General features: G+C 43.9%; 1 protein-coding gene and 2 non-coding genes across 4 annotated transcripts; all 3 read right to left on the reverse strand.

Moving 5' to 3' along the window:
* Window positions 1–4,272: 4,272 nt before the first annotated feature.
* On the reverse strand, window positions 4,273–13,585 carry LOC127778081 (uncharacterized). Of its 2 annotated transcripts, XM_052304743.1 has the most exons (18): window positions 13,348–13,585; window positions 12,703–12,772; window positions 12,095–12,622; window positions 11,840–12,013; window positions 11,605–11,718; window positions 10,221–10,279; window positions 10,039–10,105; window positions 9,873–9,924; window positions 9,678–9,770; window positions 9,032–9,115; window positions 8,518–8,912; window positions 7,782–7,843; window positions 7,060–7,129; window positions 6,698–6,778; window positions 6,490–6,591; window positions 6,019–6,158; window positions 5,677–5,794; window positions 4,284–5,023 (listed from the first exon to the last, which is right to left on the reverse strand). In XM_052304743.1, the coding sequence occupies exons 1-18, from the start codon at window positions 13,389–13,391 to the stop codon at window positions 4,802–4,804; spliced, it is 2,475 nt and encodes an 824-aa protein (XP_052160703.1). In that variant the 5' UTR covers window positions 13,392–13,585; the 3' UTR covers window positions 4,284–4,801. The 2 variants fall into 2 exon arrangements, with proteins under 2 accessions (XP_052160695.1, XP_052160703.1); XM_052304735.1 differs by having other exon boundaries at window positions 4,273–5,023; window positions 9,678–9,924.
* Window positions 13,586–18,314: 4,729 nt separating this feature from the next.
* On the reverse strand, window positions 18,315–18,387 carry TRNAE-CUC (transfer RNA glutamic acid (anticodon CUC)). The gene has a single exon. It is a non-coding gene; the product is annotated as a tRNA-Glu (tRNA).
* Window positions 18,388–21,368: 2,981 nt separating this feature from the next.
* Window positions 21,369–21,441, reverse strand: TRNAE-CUC (transfer RNA glutamic acid (anticodon CUC)). The gene has a single exon. It is a non-coding gene; the product is annotated as a tRNA-Glu (tRNA).
* Between the last annotated feature and the right edge of the window lie 870 nt (window positions 21,442–22,311).

Raw genomic sequence — 22,311 nt, forward strand, 5'->3', positions numbered from 1 at the left:
ATTCGTCCGCGGGATTAATACTGTAACTAATCCATAGATTAGCGCCATTATTGAAACACGCTTTCTTCTTATTGTTGTTATTATTCTGCTGTGGCAAAGTAACTTTTGACTGTAGATAAGGCTATCACCAATGCGGTGCTTCAGCCCGTGCCCTAGTGCCCTTTTCCGTCGGCGCCGTCCCCTGGTGAGAGCGCGTCCCTCAACTAGGAGATGCGTCCCCCCTCCCCCCCCCCCCCCCCCCCCCCCGCTCCCCCAGCTCCTTTTCGCCTAGGCGCCGGTGGAAGGAACCCGTTGCGTGGGTACGGGTGCTTGAGGCGACGCCCCCAGAGCGAGGATTTCCTCTTCCACCCCTCTCCCCTCTCCTCGAGCTCCTCGGCGACACCGATGGAGCTCCTCATCGCACTCAGTCATGGCCGCCGGCGATGGGAGAGAGAAGGAGAGAGGCGTGGCTCCGGTGGCAGCGGCGAGAAGGAGAGGGAGACGCGGCTGGAGAAGGAGAGGGAGAGGCAAGAGGCGGCGACGACCTAGGACGGCGCCGGGATGTCAGATCCGTGGCGGGGGTGGCGGAGGCGACAGATCCGCGGCGGAGTAGGCTACTCTCGTCGCCCTCGCCGACGAAGCTTCGTCCGGCCGCCGCCTCGTCCGCCTCGAGCTCGCCGCGCGCTCGCCGTCTGCCGCCTCGAGCTTGCCGTCCGCCACCTCGATGCGGCGTGGCCGGCGCTGCTCCATCTGCCGGGGGGCTAGATCCGGCCTCGGCGGCACCGGATCTGCTGCCTCCGGGGTCGCCGCCGCTACCTTCCATGAGAGAGAGAGAGGGAGAGAGCGGCGACGGCGACTCGGTGCGCTCTCGCGTGCGTGCGATGGAGAAATAGAGAGAGAGAGGGGGGAAGAGAGGGGTAGAATAGGAAAGAGAGGAAGAAAAGAGAAATATATTTTTTTAGGTTATGACACTTATTGGGCTACCCTGTATTGTAAGGGCGAGTACTCTACTCTAAAAGTGTCTCACATTATAGATGCCTAAAAAATACCGAGGAGTATCCAGTGTCCGGTAGAGATACCACGGACGAGGGCAAACGGCCAAACTAGCGATGGCGTGGAGGGCGACGTTGGGACGACTTATGGGATCACCCGCTAGCGTAGCGACACCCGGTCGTATCACTTCACTCCGCGGTTCATTCATTGGTTCCAATTATAAAATGCCCTGCAGTACTGCGCTAACTGACATGTGGGTCTTCCCAATCCCGACTCGTCGCACGGTGCCGTGCACATCACCGCCTGATGGCAATCGGTTGTGAGGGCTGTCACGTGCTACTTGCGTCCGGGTACCCCGTGGTCCCCGTGGATTCATGGACCGTGGTCATGGCAGCGGCGCGCACGCACGAACCAGCACACCAGCAAATCCGTGCAGCGAACCAGCGAATCGGAGAATGAAGGCAACCCGCCGGCGCGGTGCCTTCGTCAGGGAAGGCGCAGCGGCCAGCGGGGACCGGGTAACTCGAAGGATCTGGCGATCTATCATGGCAGAGTTAGCGCTCGGCAGATGGGCTGATAGCGGAAGCGGTGGCGGAGCGGAGGGGCTTTAGACCGATGGCTACGGAGCATGGAGCCCCTGGAGGCTGGAGACGGAGACTTTGGGTACGTATACGAATGCAGCTGCATCTCGACGTACTAGTAACAGTGTAAGGAAGTACTAATAACACTCTCATTACCATCAAAATTATGCTGCACATAAGTACATTACCAAACCAGACATGAGACTGCCAGGAACACACCTCCGAGTCTCTCCCTAACTATTTCTTCACTCAAGAACAAAGCAATTGCCGAGGAAGCGAGATACTCTCGAAGTCTCAAGCCATACGCTACGGGGCGGAAAGGGGGGAAAACTACACACCAACAACTATGCACAATTCCTATGCCCACCACCGTAGTACACCAGAACTTCCATCAGTTTGCAGGCGCTGCTGCTCAAGTGTTGAGCTGTGGCTCCCAGTTCTTGCCTCCGGGGCACCACGACGCTCATCTCCTGAAGCTGTGATCCCTGTTCTTTCCGGGCACCACGAGGCTGCCCAGGGCCTTGGCGATCTGCAGCTTGAGCTGCCCCCTCTTCAGCGGAGGCCTCTTCTCCTTGTTGCAGCTGCAGCTGTTGCAGGGATAGCTGTACTCCATTGCTTGTAAGTTGTTGTAACTTGCTCTTCTCCTCTCCTCTGAGCTGCTGCTGCTGCTGGTGGTGGTGGTGGTGGTTCCGTGGTTTGTGTGTTTGCTGGAGCCTGGAGAAGGAGAGTGCTGCTGGGCTGGCTTGGAGAGTTGGAGATGGAGTGTGCAAGTGCAAGGCACCACTGATTTATAGCGGAAGTTTTTAGCCATGTGGCGTTGGTTTCGCGTTTTTCATTTATCCTTGATTACTCACATGTCCTGTCAGTTGGGGTCCCGCAATAATTTCACTTTTGTTTTTAATCATGTGTTTGTTTGCGCTTCTGTTGAGAGTGTGAGCTGAGTCACAACTCAACTCATAACTTTGTCACAAGTCTCACTCCTCACCATTTTGCCGCTTTCTTTTGGGGGGGGGGGGGGGGGGGGGGGGGGGGGGAGGGGGGGAGGGGTCATCTTTAAAGCCTCCATGATTAGGTTTGGTTAACCCCGTGGTGATTAGACCACTTAAGAAGTTTAAACCTCATGGCAAATTGACGATTAGTTTATTGATATGTAGGCAGAGATGCTAGATGCTTGGGTTTCGTTCGTTAGATGAGTTTGAAGAAAGATATTCGGTGCATGCGAAAGAAGAAAGTTTATTAGCACATGATTAATTAAATATTAACTATTATAAACTTAAAAAGATAATTTATTTGATTTTTTTTAAAACAACATTTATATAGAATTTTTTAAAATGCATCATTAACAATTTAAAAAACGTGCTAACGAAAAATAAGAAAACTGAAGTCTGGAGTTGAAAAAACAAACAAGATGTAAGTGCTCACTAGATTTTGAATTAATTAATTACACTAAGTGCTCATTAGATTTTGAGTTAATTAATTGAATTGCGCTGTTAGGCACTACAGCTGAGGATCGAAGAATCTAAGAAAATTTGTTTAGCATCAGAGTACTAGTGCTAAACATGATTACATGAACGGTAGGAGAAACGTAAAGTCACTCACTGACCCATCTGTCTGTGACAGAAGCTGTTAGAGAGAGGACTCCAAATTATTGCACTCCAGACCGTGTCACGTGATACTTATAGATTCGTAGGGCTACTTTACATTTTGTTGGCCCACATGCGGGAGCAGATGGGGGTGGGGGAAAGCATGGATCACATGGCAAAATTGGGCGTGTTTTAGGAGGAGCGGTTGGTGCATCGATAGATGGTGGTGATTGGTGGGGCTTCTTTTGCGGTGGCCTCTGCTGTGGGGAAGGGACACTGATGTGCTGATGGCTGCACTATGCCACTCAAACCACCACCGTGCACGTGCAGTGCGTGAGCCCCGCACCTAAAGCCGCGGCCGCTTTGCTATCATTCAATCGGATCAGTAAACAAAATCGTCTTTCTATGGCAAACAATATTAGGTTAATTGGGTCTATGCCATTATAATTTTCACGGTTTTAAAATATATCATTACTATTCATCAATTTGTAAACATGTTATTATAATTTTTCTCATTTGATATATGCCACTATGTACCCCTTCAAGGCATTCTATAAATTTTTGAGGTAAAAATGTCGTCGTCTTCCTCCTCCATTCTCCTGCTTAAACTTCTTGAGGATGTTGTTAACGAGAGGAAAGGAGTGACCGGTGGGCTTCTCGTTATTTCATTCCGGTCCGCAGTACACAAGTGGCACCACGAGACTGTGTTCGGCATTGCCAGTTCCTATCCTTTTAAAAAAAAATTATACGAAAGTTGCTTTAAAAATCATATTAATTTATTTTTGAAAAAAAATAGTAAATACTTAATTAATCACGTGCTAATGGACAGCTCCGTTTTCTGTGTGCGCACCATGTGTTGGGAAGACTGTCTTCCGAACGCATGAGTGAGGAGAGAATCTTGAAGCGATCCTGGCCATTAAAATGTTTTCCTTATTTTCAATGAACTGACCAATAGCAAGTCTCTATATTTTCCTGTTATCAAAAGATCATTTTGATCCTGGCTCCATAGTAATATCTGGACCATCTGCTGAAAATTGCCAAGGTCATTCCATGCTTCCAGCTTCCACAGCCATATACAGCACAGTAGCACTAAAACTTGCATCTGCATCACCACACATGACCATACCGGATAAAGTACTAACGTCCATGCTTGTGGACGACCTCGCCTTTCAAATACTCCGTATTAAATGGGAAAAATGTAAAGTCTTTTTTACATGTCACGTGTCAGTATGTAAAAAATACAGGAGTACGAAGTAGCAAATAAGAAAGGCAACCAGAAAATGCAACAGCAACAGTAATTCTCGGTGATGTTGATGCCAATAGTGACGTTCTCTTTCATAAATTGCTGGTAGATTCATTCATTTCATACATTTTTCATGTGCCTATCGATAACTTACAACTCATCCTGATTGAATGAATAAACACAATTTATTCTCTCCCATCAACCCGTGGCTAAAAAGATTAAATCTATAAACCTAGGAAAAAATGGTTGCAAAACAAAGACAAAATTAAGAAGGAAAAGGGAGTAGGAGAAAATAAATAAAAAGAATAAATACAACACATACTTTTATATTGGCCGTAGATTGTGGCTTGAACTACCCTTTAATACCACGGCAGTAGTTAACCATATTGGTAAAAATTCGCCGATGGGTGGGCTTGTGATTATCAATCCAACTTTATTTCTTCCAACTGTTCTTCCAACTTTATTGTGGTCTCCGGCGTGTCTAATCTGTGCTCACTATCTCTTCTGGGTGTATCCACTCTTTGTTCACCCTCCTGTGGAGAGTCTCCTTGCTTTTCATCATCCTTCTTGGGTGTGTCAACCATTTGCTCAGTATTGCTATTAAGATTGCCGTTTGTTGACTCGTCGGAGATATTCTGTTTGCCCTGTAAAGAATCAACGGCGCCAGATTGATATCACAACGTGTCAAAAAAAAGATTGATATCACGAAATAATAAAGGGCATAGCAATTCATATCTCATTGTTTAAAGCCATATACTTCTAAGACGAGAGAAATGCGTCGATCAATATTATGCCTGAGAGGGTTTGTAAACAAGTAATGTTATTTCCAGATATAAGTCACAAACCAGGTTACATTCAACATGTTTGTTAAGAAACAATAGCAAGTGAAGTCAGTTCCCAAAAAAAAAAGGGGAAAACTCTAGCCTACCTTGGTACTATAGTTTAAATCAGCAACTAAATTTAACCATGATATCTGGATAATGGTCAAGTTGATGCAAATCAATAGATAAGAAGTTTAAGTGATATGGTAAACTAAATTTAACTATGATGTGGATTATTGTTCGGAATATAACGACCATTAGTAACAATTAGCATAGAAGGACATTTCATGGATCACACTGCTTGATCACAATCATAAAGGTAAAAGACATCAAAATATTTCACCATCTTTGCAGTCTGCTATATAAATAATTGCAATGGTCCTCATGCTGGACTATGAGTTTTTTTAGACTAGAAAGAGATTTATTGTCACTACACAGGAAAGGAATCCAGTAATCCACTTTCCAATAAAAATTACCTTGTTCTTGTCACGCCAGCCAAGGGAAAACGGAGCAAGCAAACTTATTCTTCTAGGTTGAAACTCCTGTGATGAATCTTGGTTCACTTGGCCAGGTGATGCATCCCTTGTTGGTGTCCTAAAAATAAAAAGGTTACACACAGGGACAATTGGTATAAAGCAAATGACTGGAATTTTTCACAGAACATTTTGCCAGTATTGAATATTATTGCATTTATGTAATAGCATACCAACACTTCCATACCATAAAAAGAAAGGATATATTATTGCATTCAATAAATTAATTTATCAGTTTCCAACTTTCCATGCCAGTGTGTGTAGAATGCTATAATACCATAATACCTTGGAGAAGGTGAAGGGGATGGCAATTGTGCCTTTTGCTGGCTTGATTGATACTGCAGTGTTGCTTCCAGCATAGTTTCTGCCATGACTGCTCTGTTCTCCATTTGTGCTAGTGAAGCCATAGCTTCCTCATACTTTTCCTGCATACAAAGTCAAATGTTATAACAAGAGAATCATTATATTGAACAGGCATGTATTTGCTAGATTATATGTCAAAAAAAAATGACAGCAAAATGGAGTCCATTCCATGAATAAAAGCATTACAGAGTTCAAATAATGTATAGACTAATGAAGCATATAGTTACACAAACATATCTAGTTGGCTAATCCATTGCAGAGGAAATTATTAGAAACAGTGCTGTCCTCCAGGTGCAATCAAGAAAAGAATGACCATTTCATGTTTCAACATGACATAAGCATTAGAACAGAAAAAAAATACAGTACATAGATAATCGATGAAATTAAACTAACCTGGAGCACATGTGCAGCATATTTCTGAGCAGCAGCATCTTGCTCAGCGAATATGCGCGCATCCTCAGTGACTTTCTGTTCTTGCTCTACACGCATCAGGACCTACATGCATTACCTAGTTAGTTTATAACTAGATAAACCAGTAGTAAAAGGCATGATGTAGTAGTGACAAGGTTTATTCAGAGCAACATATTGGTAGCTACTACACCTGAAGCATTGCTTGCTCCTGTTCCTGCTTGTCTAATAGAGCTTGCCTTAGATCAGATAACTCCTGTTCCAATTGCTCGACCTAGAAAAATGGAAATGCAAGTATGAGAACAACCATGCCCCAAGCCTCCAGGAAAACAAGAAATGTCCAGTCAGTGAGGTGGACCAATGATATATATGAGTTTCCTAGTTGATAAATTGGTTATCAAAAGGAAAGGAGATATTATTTCACAATTTTTGGGTTAAAACACAAGATCGCAGCAATATGAATTCAACAGTAGAGGCAACAAAATAGAGCTAAATAATAACAGGTGATGGAATAAAAAATGCAACTGCCATAGAAAACAGTAGTTCAATGCTAACCTTTGCGCTTAATTCCCGCCTATTATCCTGCTTAACCATCTCCATCAGCGCTGTCTCTAATTCATCAGCCCTGGATTTGGATGAGAAGATGCAAGAACAATTTAGCAAACCCTCAATGGTAGCATTTGTTTGTGAATTTCCAGCAGCTAATACTAAGTATTTGCTTGGCAACATAAAAATGGGAACATGAGAATACCACCTAAGTACACCTGAAAATACAATTGGTCAACCAGTCACATCGTTCATTGGCTGAGGAGTTCAGCACAACTTTTATAAACCAAAGGTCACAGGTTCATGGCCCGGTCAAAATTAGAGGGTTTTCAGCGGATAATTTGTGTAATTTCGACCACCTTGAGTACACTCATAGTTGATATATAGGATCAACTATTTCCTTCTCAAGAAACCATAAAAGATTGAGTGAGTTTTTGGGCCACCTATAGGACAAATCATAACTGTTTTCACTTTTTCTTTTAGATATAATGAACTACTTACACATGAACCAGAATCTGCTAGGAATTGCCATGAAATAGACCATGGTCAACCAGCTATAGATTAATATATGTTATATACTGCCGGTTGTAAACAGGACAAGAAGTCACCGGGTTGACATAAAGTCCCATTATTAATACTTGCATCGTAGACATCTTTGTTTATGCCATGTAGATCTGAAACTATTCAAGCAACTGAAGGATGAAATCTTTGGATATTTGAAACAAAGATACCTCAGAACAGCTGATCTTCTCTCCTCCAGCAGTTGACATAACTCAACCTTCAGCCAGACCACCTGAAATAACAGAACCACCACCAAGTATAAAGTATCAACTATCAATCGTACTTAACAAAAAACAGCAAAAGGAAGCCAAAACCGATATACTAAAACAAATAGTATTGTGCCATGAACAACAAAAGGAAACCAAAACCAATATTCTAAAACAACAAAAGGAAACCATCAATAGTACATCATTCTATTTTCTTTAAATGATAACCAAAACAAATCATAACATCTATTCTCTATAGCTCTATTGTGCCATGAGCTCTCAATCCTCATATTGTGAATATGGAGAAATAAACCATAAAGAATCCCTACAGAAGCTATTTTCTGGTGAATATGCAAAATATTAGACCAAAGCAGTTTGCTTTCAGAAGTAGTCAAGATGTCTACTTCAGAAAAAACTGATTTGCCCTATCAAGAGCATAAGGATAATAATGCATCTTGTTTATCTCACCAGTCGTCCTCTACCCCAAATAAAATTTGCCAAAAATATGAAAAGAATGGATGCAAACAGTTTCCTGAAATCCTAAGCATGCGTGACACTGTATGCACTTATAACATGGAGAACAGTATTGATTAAATATTTATACACGACTTTTTGACTTATTTAGTTTGTCTGCTGAATTTTTTTGAAACCATAATTGATAATTTTAGGGGTGAAAGAAGTGTTATTTTGAGAAGGATACCTGGTCTTTTGGATCAGGCAAAGAATCAATCTCAGTGTTGACAGTCAGGCCACTATACATGTCATCTGTACTTCCAGAACTAGTTTCTGTCAAGTCACTTAATTGTTCTGTTGATAAAGACACCAATGGTTCAGGGTCACGCTTGAAATTATAGAGCTTTGACGCAAGGCCATTGGTGTCCCTCCAAACACGAAGACCTTTTGCTCTCTGTTCCATTGAAGATATAACAGATGGCCGGTGTTTATTTCGCAGTTCTTGCAGCCTTGCTTCGTCTACAGCTTGATAACCCATGCATGCAGTTAAAACAAGTTGGCTGCTGTCAAAAGTAGAACCAGCCAAAGACTGTAAAAGGGTCACAGCATCCCCAGCATCCTTTGTTGTCACAAGCGCAGGACCTGTAACCAACACCAGTGGTAAGTATTCATGCAGTGACCAATATATATCCTGAGATTATACAAACTTTTTTTTGTTACAATTGTTTGAGCGACAAAAATGCAAAAGATCGACCCAGTACCATACAACTCCATTAGGGCAAGAGCTGTTCGAAAGAGCATCACGCGATTTCCATCAAACAGAAGCACATCCCAAACTCGAAGGACTGAAATGTTCAAATAGCAATTAAGTATTAAGCATATTTCGAGATAATATAATAGCTAGATATATTATTAGATCAAGTACAAAAAAAAAGAGATTGTAACATATAGTCTTGCAGTTGACAAAAATCTTTCTCAGAATGATAACATTTAAAATAGAGTAAATTTCAGAAAACCCCATATTTTATGGTCAAAGTTGCACAAAACCCTAGATATAATGACTTGTAGTAGATAACCTCAGGTACTACGGTCCTATGGTTTCACAAAACCCTAAACCCTATTTATATTCCAAACAATATAACATATTGTCATCTTGGACACATATTTACTCAAACTTTCGTTTCAGAAAGTATCTACAGAATTCTGAATTATTTATTTATTGGTTAAGGTGATTGGTTTAACTCTTCATTACTTTGAATAATATTGTTTCAGATATGCTAAAATTAATTGAGATATGAATGAATGTAGGGATGTATACCACAAGCCAAAATACCCATGGTTTTCTACGACTTCGACCATAAAACCTTTCCAAAATTACTCTTTCAAATAAAGAAAAATAAGACTTACCACTTTCCCATGGTAGCATGTTCATGAATATAGATAGAAACCATGGTCCAGTAACCCATGCAACTTGAACGCCGAGGTAATCCAGGTGATTTACTGCAAAAAACCATGCATAAAAGTAGTCAAAATTGTCGGTTAACATATATGCCAAGTCATGATATACAGATATTTTAATACAAACAAGAATAATGCGCAAACCTAGTTTTGGAAATTTCTCCCGGACTAACTCCTCTAAAACAAGCTGATCAACCTAAAGAAAAAACGAAGTGTAGCTTATTTAATGATGAATAGTGAAGTTTGGAGCTATAAGCACATAATGGCACATGCAAACACTAACAGAACAAAAGATAATACTTAAGAATACCTGACATTCTATCATTTCTTCAGAAAAGTAGCCATCAAAATAATCATCCATAATGCCTGTCAATGCCCTGCGAACAGATAATAGATTTAACAAACTTTTTAGTTCAGCTCTAATACAATGCAACAAGAGATGTAACTTGAGAGAACACAGAAATTCCATGGGTGTTCTTCTGCAAAACCTACCAAAATGCATTCTCCTCTGGCATTAGGAGAAGTAACAGACCAGCAAAGAAATTCATTGCCTGCATATCCAGATGATTGATCTTAGCTGAGACCAGCATTAGTGGCATAAAGTCAAAATTTTTGGGGACCATATAATTGTGCAAATAGAATAGTGGTTATTGAATAACAAGAGAAGATCTCTCTGTGAGTAAATTTTACCATTAAAAAGTTTTTTTTAAAAAATACATACATAGAAACAATATTTGACCTCTAGATTCCTTTTTATATGACACTTGGTGATTTTCAGAAATTTACAAGATATTTTGATAATATTTCAAAATGATTTCAACTAACATCGGGGAATAAAAGTAAAACAGCACTGAGCAGTGTGTGCAAGTTTGGGAACTGCTAATGTCAAATCGTAAAGGAAGAAGGTACAAGTCAAATAACATAATGGACCTTCAAGCGGGGAATAAAAAGGAATTCAGTAAATGAATAATGAATTCTTGATCAGCAGAAGCTACACTTTGAAAAGAGTTGGCATGACTATGCATAATGCTCCATGAGCATTGGTTCGCACCTACCATCAATAAAAACAACTGGAGTGCAGGTATATCAATAAGCAAAACAACTGTAGATGTGCATTTTAGTTTTATCTGAAGTTTCCATCTACTAATAGTACACTCATGTAGCTTGCAAATTATACAAAGGGTTTATCAGTATCATCCAGTACTTCACCTTGAAAAAGACGTTCAGAAGAATCATATACAAAGAAGAGTACTTCCTCCGTTTCACAATATAAGTCATTTTAGCATTTCCCACAATATTAATATGAATGTGGGAAATACTAGAATGACTTGCATTGTGAAACGGAGGGAGTAAGAAATACTATGCTCAGAACTTCAGTTTTATGGTGAAGTAAGAAATATGTGTTTTGGTGTTGCCCTGTTGGTGCATGTTTTCAGTCTTATCAATATTCAAATAGCCAGCATTCACCAAGGCGCTAGTTGTGTGGCAGATTGTTACCTAGCTGCACCTAATCGCTGATTAGGCAGGCTAAAAGGTGCCCATCGGTTGGCTTGTTGGAGGAATAAGCCAAACGGCATATTTGCAAACGAAAAATAATTTGTGAACAAAACTTTTATATATGTGTTCTTAGTGATCTAAAAGCAAAGGCTGAAAAATAAACTTCGATGAAAAAACTTCAAATTCAAGGTTGAAAATTCAAATTTTGGCTGATAAGCATAAGCATAAGCGAAAAGATGAGGCTACATCTTGGGCAACAGTGCAAACAGAATTACATGTGCAACAGATTGGTCTTGCAATATGCAAGGTTTCCCAAAGAAGCTACATCAATCCAGTGACAAGAAAAGTGACATGAGTCAGAAGTAAGGGAAAGCCATACCTGACAGTAACCAACTGATGGGTTATGTCTCGCATAAGCTGTGAGCAAGCGTCTTAAAGCATTTCTGCCATCCTCATCTAGTGCGGGATGACCTGGGAACGTTCTAGGCAAATCCTAAAAAGAACCCAAAGCAACAGATTAACCTCTTAGCGCAGGACTCCCAAATATATTAGTAAAATCACCATAGCATGGAGAGAGTTAAATTCCAATAATAACAATTAAATTATCCATCTACCTTCTCTATTTGCCCTTTCCACTTTTCAGAAGAAAATGGCGATCCTTTTGGTTTCCCTTCCATAGTTGGAGAATCAGAACCTTTGCTGTTCTCTCTTTCATCATCAGCTGCAAGGAGAGACTCGTAGTAGCCTTTCACCCGACGAGCTCCGATACCAACAAAAGCTTGCCATAGCTGTCACCAAAACGAAGAGGGGCCATTGATTTAATGCAATAAAAAAATCTAAACAAGATTAATATGAAGAGCACGATGTACCTCTCCTCTCAGAGCCATTGGCAACCCATCACGGACTAGGCATTCCAATTCTTCCTTCCAAGGATAATGCCCTTCTTGATTCGCATCAACATTCATGCCTGAATCAGCATCAGCACTATCAGCTACAGGCCCTTCTTGGTTGGGATCAACTTTCTCTACATCATAGAACTCATCATCGGAGTCCTCTGAGGGTTTGATTTCTTCATTATTTGCAGATTGGAGTTCATTCGCTGCATTCTCCTTATCTGCAGAAGATTGCTTCTTCTTGACACGCAAGCTCATCATCTCCCCAATGTGGCCTAAGGAGGGCCTTATTTCCGACCATATCTGAATCTTATGTGGTCTTTGTTGTTTCACTTTCTGTTCGTCTGACAATTTGGACCTGCCATCCTCAGCTTTCTTGCCAGCTTCTTCATCCTCAGCGGATGGTGAAACCTTGGCATCCTGATCCTCTCCGGATGATTCATCGTACTCAGCTTGGCTATCCAGAAAATTCTTCCATCTCTCAGATCTCTCCTCTTCCTCCTCCTGGAGATTATGCAATGCAACTCAGCGAGATGGAACAAGAAGGTACCAAATGGAGGCATCACCAGGTGCAGCTTTTCTACCTTGTAGATGTTTGCGTACTCTCTGTACCGTTGCAAGTGTTGTGGCCGCACAGCGAATCCATATGCATCCCTGCACCATCCACAATAGCATCAGAAACAGAAAGGAGAATGCCGCTAATACTGAACCGTTGGTACTCGAGTTATGTACCACAAGACCGGAACCAATCCAAATTCATACTCTAGTGAGTTTATTAAAAAGAACCAAAAATTCCAACTAAAATTTGGTCCTATCATGTTTACAATGTCTGCCTCGTAAAAAATCGAGTTAATTTGCTTCGATTGTAGCGGACATCCACACAAACTCCGATCCTTCCATGGATCGGAGAAGCTAACACGATTCAAACACTCCTTTCTGAGGGAGCAAAAAAAAAAAAACTAATCACATCGTACACACGGAGATCTAGGACTGCATTGCCCAAATTTGGCCCCAACATCTCGCATCAGATCGAGATCCCCGCGCAAAATATCACCACGAGAAGAAAAAAAAAAAGCAAGTAAACTACACGCAAGCGGAAGTTTCGTGCAGCAGAAACTTCAAAAAACCTACGGCGAAAAACTTCCGAAGAAACACATCAGAAACAGCAAACACCGGCACGAACACCGAGATGCGCGCGCGCGCCCGCGGCGGCGGGAGACGAAACGAACCGCTTGTGCTCCGAGGCGATGAACGGGAGGCTCTTCGCCTTCATCTCCACCCGCGCCGCCGCCGCCACTGACTCCGCGCCACCACCACCACCACCAACTCCTCTTCCTCCTCTTCCTTCCCTTCGCTCGCCGGTGGCGAGGCGTGCAGTGCAGCGGCGCCGCCGACGCAACGCGACGCGACGCGGACGGCGAAGCGTGAGCGAGTGAAGTGGAGTGTGAATGAATTTAGCTTATCGGCGGTTTGGGGGGGGGGGGGGGGGGGGGGGGGGGGTCACGGCTCGGGGAGGCAGCAGCGCCGATGATTCGATTCGATCCGATCGCCGTTTACTGCTACTCCGACTCCTCCATCCTACGAGTCGTAGGATTTCGAGATTTGATCTGTGTGCGTGGAAGCGTGAAGCTGCGAGGTGACAGATTGGGGAGTTGGGAAATTGGAGGACAAGTCTTCACAACTCGTTGAATTTTTCTTTCGACCGGTTGGTTATTTTTTTGTCATGGAGATTGGAGAGATGGCCAGATGGGGACTCGGGAATGACCACCCCTCGTGGGTTTCTCCTCGTCGACATGGACTTGGCGCTGGGCGGGGTTCGGCCACACCGAGATCTCGATTATCCGTGCCAAGTGGAGCTGTGTTCGTTTGTGTGCTGTGGACTGTGGAGTGTAGAGGGGCCTGTGGTGGGTTTTTGTAGAGATCATTTTTAAGTTGGGTATTGATTTTTCTTATATGGATTTGTTGTTGGCGCATCGACATCTGGGGAACACATAAAATCCATCATTAAGCTTGTCTTATTTCTATCTTTTGCATACTCACTAATAAAGTATAGCTAGTCTTTATTGTGGCATAGTATTAGGAGACAACCTTTAATAGATTCTCCATTTGACATGTGATATTGTAATGATTTTGTATCACCTAACTTTTATTGTTTGATGAAAAATCTTGGATGACAAAAATGTTGCTGTGCTAGGATATATTTGTTGATAAATGACTAATTTGGAATATAAATAGTCAAATAGAAAAATATCAAATGACAAATTGACATAAATGTTACGGATGTGCACCAACAAAAGCAAATAATACTTCCTCCATCTCATATAGTGCGTTATTGTTTTATGGAAAGTTTGACATTTGTAAAACCTAGGATTTATTTAAATGGGGCTGTCTATTGCAAAATTTGACAGAGAACTTTAGATTTTCCTCGAGTTGCATCAAGATTCGTACATAAAAAGTAACATTATCCTTTCTCATTTTCTTCTTCTCTCCTACATCGCTCGACAATACAAGAGGAGTAAGCTCTCCAACGTTGCTTGCATCGGCCCATCGTCCCCGCCTTCAATGCTCGCCCACCATCCTCCTCTATTCCCACTGCTTCGGCAACACTGTCTTATTGTTCGCCCATGTACATCGCTCACCACTACTTCGCTAGCCCTTCACTATCCATGGCTATCATTTTAAGCCCTAGAAAAAAAACCCTTCCCCACTCTCACTATCTCACACCCAGAACCCTAACTAGTCGAGGGTCCGCCGCCTCGCTGAAGTTACACTACTCATTAGAGCTGGATGAAGAGATCAATGTGAATCATGGCACGGATCCGATGGTTCAAAAATCGATAGAACTCTCCACTAAATTTCTGTCACATGGATGTTAGCAATTCCGTTTTAAAATTTTACTCTTAAAATTTGATCTCCGCCGATGCAAGCCAGCTGAGCGCTCACCAAATGGTGCAGGTGCTGCACGCCACAAAGGATCCATGGTGTACAGATTATATTTCGGACGAAATGATGGGTACGTGCCTCCTGCATGAAGCGGTGCGATGCATCAGGCGAGATAGTAGTAGGACCAGGCGCTTCAGCACAGCCAGTGCAGCAGCCTTCTGCAACGCTTCAGCGAAATGGGATCGATTACCCTGCCCGCCTGCCGGCTCTCTCCGGCCGGCTTTGCGTTTTTCCCCTCTTTGGTACTAGAAGTAGTGAGTACTCATCACCTCAAACTTTTACCCGGGCGGCTCCAGTTATTACTGTAACAGCAACCGGATCCATAAATGTGTGTACGCTTCGTCCATTTATACTCCGGGCCGTGCTGCTTGTCCTCTCTGAATTGAACCCTCTGTCTCCTCTCCCTTTGCATCATTTCCCAAAGTGCAGCCTGGATGTGAGTATGTGATGTGCATCGCTCGTTCCGGTTGGCATCAACCGTATCCGTCCTGATGTTACTCCGATTTGGCAACCGGAACAAACTCTAGCTGTCGACCCGTCCTCTCGCGCTCAGCTACTTTCATCGGATCGGACCAAGCTATCTCGCGATTCACCGATGAAGACAGGTAGGAGCAGAGCAATAGAAGGAAGTGAAAAGAATTGATGAGAGAGTGATCGACTGGCCTCCCAACAAACAGGAGGCAGGGTACCTGCAGACCTGCAGCCGTCCTGACAAGAAAGTGAGCACCTAGGCACGCCGGTCTCCTCCTTCCTTGGTTTCATCATAAACTGCAACTTTGAGTGGCACCCCGGCCGAAGTACTCCTATAGCATCCGGTTCAGGACTTCAGGTGGAGCCAACGGGTTCCTTTTACTTCGTGGTGAAAACGGAGCACCTGAATTAGGCCCTGTTTAGTTCTAAAGGATTTTTTTTAAAACTTTCAACTTTTTATCACATCAAATCTTTTATACACATACAACTTTTCTATCACATCGTATCAATTTTAACCAAACTTCCAAACTTCAGTGTGAACTAAACACAGCCTTACTGAACTACCAGTAGTACTAAGGCTCTGTTCGGTATCCCTTTTTCCCAACCCCTCTCTCTCATTTTCAGTGTGCACATTTTTCAAACAGCTAAACGGTGTTTTTAAAAAAAAGTTTCTATACGAATGTTGCTTAAAAAATCAAATTAATCCATTTTTGAAAAAAAAAGCTAATACTCCCTCCATATTTATAAAGGAAGTCGTTTAGGACAATGTTTAAGTCAAATCTTGGGAATATAAATCATGAATAACTCTCAAGTTGTTGAGTTTAAAAATATAAAAATTATATGAATAGATTTGTCTTGAAAAATACTTTCATAAATGTATACTGTCAAGGTTACGGATAAGGTATACCCTCTATTCTTGGACATACGTTGTATACTGATGCGGTATACCCGCGCGTATACGGATGATTCCTGTGTACATTAAGGAAATCTATCACGTGATAGAAACAAAATTTACAGATGGAATGAGTCCTACTCGGACAAGACTGGGTCTTTACCATATCGTGAGGGGTCCGATATCTCCGAGTCTTACTTGGAGATCAACTGACCCGCGGTATAAAAGGGACCCCCTGGGCAGGACCTAAGGCATCGAATCTCATTGTCAACACATCCACCACAGCCTACGAAGCTAGAGCCTACAGGAGCCAAGTCGCCGGGTGATCTAGTCGAACCAACTCGACTACGGTCTTGTCGGTATCATCGAGTTCTGTTATTCCCTTTGTAATATGTGGTTTCCATCATATAATCTCATACCAACTGGATTAGAGCTATTACCTTCCAAGTGGCCTGAACCAGTATAATTCTTGTCTTTTGTTTGCTTGATGTCATACTACGTAGATCCTCATACCAGCGTACCCCAATACCCTATATATCCGGTCTACGGGTATCCCCCGTCGACATATACATATATCATTTTTCAATAAATATTTTTATAGAAAAAATAAGTCAAAGTTGTGTTTTGGAGACCGTGTCGCTGTCATAAACGACTTCCTTTACGAGTACAGAGGGAATACTTAGTTAATCACGCGCTAATATACTGCTCCGTTTTCCATTATTACTGTTGGGAATGGGAACAGCATGTGCGAACACAGCCTAAAGTCCATACTAGGCCATTGTTTAGTTCCCAACTTTTTTTTTCAAACTTCCAACTTTTCCATCACATCAAAATTTTTTTACACATCAAAACTTTCCTACACACACAAACTTCTAACTTTTCCGTCACATCATTCCAATTTCAATCAAACTTTCAATTTTAGCGTGAACTAAGCACACCCCAACTTATGCTATGCTTATAAAAGAAGGGTGGTAAACTGGTAATGTAAGGTTGAGTTTAGTTCCTAACTTTTTCTTTAAACTTTACACTTTTTCATCACATCAAAACTTTCCTACACACATGAACTTTCAACTTTTTTCTTCGAACTTCTAATTTTAGTGTGAAACTAAACACAGCCTAAATATGCAACTCTGCTGTGCTGTAGCACATTAAACCCGTCCAGTACGTATACGTAGTACTACTAACTACTGCTACTATAATAGCTACTCAAATGACGAAACCTACACGCTTGATTATATAGGCTGTGTTTAGATAAAAAAAAAAATCCAAACTTTGGATCCAACTAAACACAGCCATAGTCCGGTAGTCCCACTGGCATTTTCACCGGTAATGCGTACAGCAGTGCGCTGCTGATCAGGGGAGGCTATGGGGTTTTCCTGCCTGTCTACGTACGTACTCACGACGTACGGACGAGCTAATGCTAGCACACAGAGTAATTCAGGCGACGTACCGTCCAGATCTCGATCGTGAGGTGGCTGGCTGGCTGGGCCCGTCGATCGATGGATCGCCCAGTGTCGGTGGGATAGAGTACGCCGTGGCCCCTCGTGGCATGTTCGCGCAACCGGCGCGGCTCACGCGCGAGTGGTTGAACGATGGGCACACTGGTTTAGCACCTAGCAAGCTCGCACCCACCACAAGGGACAACACCACCGCCGTACATGGCGTACAGCTAGCGGTACAGGCACACCGCGCGCACACGAACCACCGCGAATACGATATTGAGGGGTGCGGCGTGCGCCGGAGCATGCATGTGCTTGTCTTCGTATCACCTGACAAGGTCGGCGCACGCTAGCTAGAAGGCCACCGTGCCGGCCGGCCACCACCCCACCAGCCTACCGCGGAGGACGGCAGATTGCCGTAAATCGTAATAGGAACAGGAATATAAAAAAATTCCGTTGCCGGGACTCGAACCCGGGTCTCTCGGGTGAGAGCCGAGTATCCTAACCAGCTAGACTACAACGGAGGTTGCTGCTTAAGCTCGGAGATTTCTAGTAGTAGTCAGTAGCCCCGACAACCAGACCAAAATACCAACCGATACTGACTGTCACACTTTGATAGCGATCGGAGGTCAACTTCTACGAACCGCTACTGCACGGCGCAGGGCCTTGCGACTTGCCGACAGCGTTCAAGTCAAAGGAAACATTCAGCATTCAGAATGCTGAATTCCCACCCGCTCCTTTGGCTAGAGGCCTGTGTGTACGTATGGGTGGATAGCGAGCCCAGATTGACTCGTGTCAGCTCATCAAGATAATAGGCTAGCTCGGCTCAAAAAGGACAGTCTCAACCCATAGTGTCCATAAGTTGTGTCTATAGTGCCATGTCAATAAGACATCACAATAGAAACTACACTCTACAACCCGTGGTTTCTTAAAGTGGGCCATTAATAAATATATCATCTCTCTTCTCTACCAATCATATTTATTCTTTATCTATTATGAAGACACTATTCTCTCCCAATGCATAACTTGATAGTGTCTAGTGCGTTCTCGTGTTGAAGCTGTGTTTTACATGAGACCCAATTTTTTCCTCTCTTCACTCTCTCTCTTAATTAATATAGTGCCACATAAGCTAAAAGTCCTACATGGCAATGTAATTAATACCATAGACACCATCCTAGGTGGAGGGTTGAGACTGCCCTAAGCAATCGAGCCCAAACAATAACTTGGCTCGGTTCGTAAAAGAAGCTCGAGCTAGCTCGTTTTGGCTCGCGAGCTACTCTACTACTAGCTGAGGAGCTCCACGCAAGACAAGTGCACAAGTGTCTGCCTACCTGCGTGCAAATGCGCAACGATGTGCATGGCGATGGCGGCGCTCGTCATGAGGATGGGAGAAATAAATTACGATTCAGTAATTTCATAGCTTGAGTATTTAGGCTGGCCTGGAATGGTCATATGAATGGACTGTATTGTGATGGGGCCTCACCGGTTGTCCATATTCCCTAATAAACCAAAACGGTTTACTATAGAGTAAAAATTAATTTATAGGTGAAACTTTTATATATTTGTTCATAGCGATTTAAACAACAACGCTAAAAAGAAACTACGTTGAAAATATCTTAAAATCAACTCCAAAATCAAGTTTAAAAAAATTAAAAATTTACTTTTGCTTTAGCTTATTAGCCCAACCGATAAGGGTTATTGGTTATTTTTCAACTGTCCTTATGCATCTAGCGCTCGCTTAGCATATTTTTCTTTTTGGCTATTGGACTTGTGCATAGCTCGTTGGGCTCGTTAACTTAACGAGCTAAACTGCTAGCTTGGCTGATCAAAAAATTCAAACGAGTCTAGCCGAGTCAGTCCCGAGCGGCCGAGCCAAACGAGGAGTAGGGAGGCGGGGACGGTGGGAAGTGGGTCGCCACCTTCCTGAGGTCCATCTCACTGGGCCGGCGAATCCGCAGGCCGGAAATAGGACGGATGCATACGATATCTGGGCCGGATACATGCCCGTTAGTGGGCAAGTCCTAGATCACGTCGCCACTGGACTGTACTACATCACAAGGAATAAGTTCACTTTACATCCCTCAATTTGTTGCCGAGTCCGAAATTTGTTCCAGTGCAAAACCGGGTACAACGCATCCTTCAACTTACAAAACCATGCGAGGTCCCTCGGCAGTATTGTACCTAGTTTTGGCTGATGTGGTGTCTACGGGACTCCTTTGACTAAGTCTTCGTCCCAAGTGGAGCTTACGTGGAAATTTGATAAAAAAAAACCCATGGGACTCACATGTCAGTTTCACACAGAAAATAATAAAAAAAAATGGTGGGCCTCACATGTCATCCTTACTACTCTATCTTCTCTCTATCCCCTACTCTGTAGTCTGCAAGGAGCGGTGGTGAGCAGTGGCGCGCGAAGTCGATAGGGTGGCGAGCGGACGGAGTGGCGACGGAGAGCCTGCGGGAGTCGAGGTCGTCCGGGGAAGCAACGACGGCAACGACGGTGGCCTTGGATCCTGGCGGCGAGGTCACGCTCGGCCATTGCGCACCTCTCCCTTCGCCCATCGCCATCGAGCCCCCACCCACGGCGCCCGGCCATCCCCGGCGAGGAGCTCTGTTTTTGGTGGGTGTCGGCGGAGTTGGAACGAAGGAGGGTCGTTCTCGGCATCGATGTCGCCATCTCCGATCCTCCACCGCCACCGCCGCCCTCCCCCCCTCCACTGCCGACCCCTCCCCGGCGTCGAGAAAATCCTCGCCCGACCTCGGCAACAAGAACGACGAGCGAGGAGCAACGGCGGGAGGAGATAGCCCGCGCAGCTGTCGTGCTTGCCGGCGACCTCCTTCTCTGCCTCTTCCTCCACTAGACACCTCCACTGCCCGTGGCCTGCCGCCGCTCCGCCGGCATGCTTTGACCGCCATCTTCGTTGGAGGCGGCGAGGACTAGGACGACGACGACGGTGCGGCGACGGCTGTGAGGTGACGCTGTAGCGCGATGAAGAAGAAGAGGGAAAGCCAAGAGGGAAGAAGATATGACATGTGGGGCCCACGTGGGCCCCACCATTTTTTTAGCTGATATGTGGGCCCATGATTTTTATTATTTTTCCCAGAAATAATTGTCACGTAAACACCACGTGGGACGGAGACCTAGTCAAACTAGACACGTAGGAGCCACCTCAGCCAAAACCGCCGAGTCGTTTACACCGGTTTTGACAGTTCAGGGACTGGTTGTATCTGGTTTTGGGGTTCAGGATGAAAATTGGATTCGGTGTAAAATTAAGGGACCTTTGGTGTACTTATTCCACATCACAGCGCATGGTGAATTAGCTGATGGATTGACGTCCCAGGGCCGGTGCTGGACGACCACGGCCCATGCGTGGGGCTGTGGCCTTGGCGTCGCGGTCGACCACGTATGTGCACGGTTCAGTGATGGATGAGGTATTAGGCTCGGCGGCGATCCGTGTCGCGTGTCAGCGGTGCAACGAAAGATAAAAATGCTCCAAAATTTAAAAATTTCCGTTGCCGGGACTCGAACCCGGGTCTCTCGGGTGAGAGCCGAGTATCCTAACCAGCTAGACTACAACGGATCTTGTTTGATAACGAACTGCCAAGCTTATATTTCCCTTTGTTTCTCCAAACGAAACCCTAAATATCCTGGAAAAGAGATACTGATAAGTGCTCTGCTCCCTGTATCCACAATAATTCAGCATGGTTTCACTGCCACCTTATATAAAACCGTAAAGCAGCTCGATTTGACGTGCCTACCATCTCTACTACAATAAAGATAAAAAAATAAACTAGAGTAGTTATGGACATAATGCTTGTCTTTCAAACCAGTATCATTGATACTCATTGCGAGGACTATATCGAAATCCGATTGCTTTCCTTTCAAAAAGAGAGGATTGAATCGAAGTCCTAATCGACTCTTTCTTTCCGTGCTAGCAAAATGATCAAAATCTTCAGATATCATGTTGGTAGGGGAATGGTCTCATCGAACCGGTGCACTCTCGCTATTTCAATGCCAAGAGGAACTATCAAAAGCAAGCTTTTAGCGGGCAAAATAATCCCATGGTCCAAACCATTATTGAAGTTTAATAAACTGACACATCAGAAGACACTGCCATGATCTGCAGGATCCGCTAGCTACCAGAAGTTGTTGCTAAGTGCGAAAAGAAAGGCAATGCGTTTCTGAATAAATTGCCCGCGACAATCGCAAGATGTTCTTTTTCTGATGAAAAGAACAGTATCTCCAAACATACAAAAACGTCGTCTTTCTCTGCGTTGGAATCGTGAGCAAATCGAAAGGAAGGAAAGGAACGGCTCGTGCTGAGTGGAGCTAGGACAAGTTGAGGAACAGATGGCGATCAGGCGATGGCGAGCCCTACATGTCAAGTGTGATCCGGATGCTCCCACGTGTCACCCCTGCCCACTGTGATTAACGCACTACCTGCAGTAGG

This window comes from Oryza glaberrima, chromosome 1 (assembly GCF_000147395.1).
Source record: "Oryza glaberrima chromosome 1, OglaRS2, whole genome shotgun sequence".
In the NCBI taxonomy this organism is placed as follows: domain Eukaryota; kingdom Viridiplantae; phylum Streptophyta; class Magnoliopsida; order Poales; family Poaceae; genus Oryza; species Oryza glaberrima.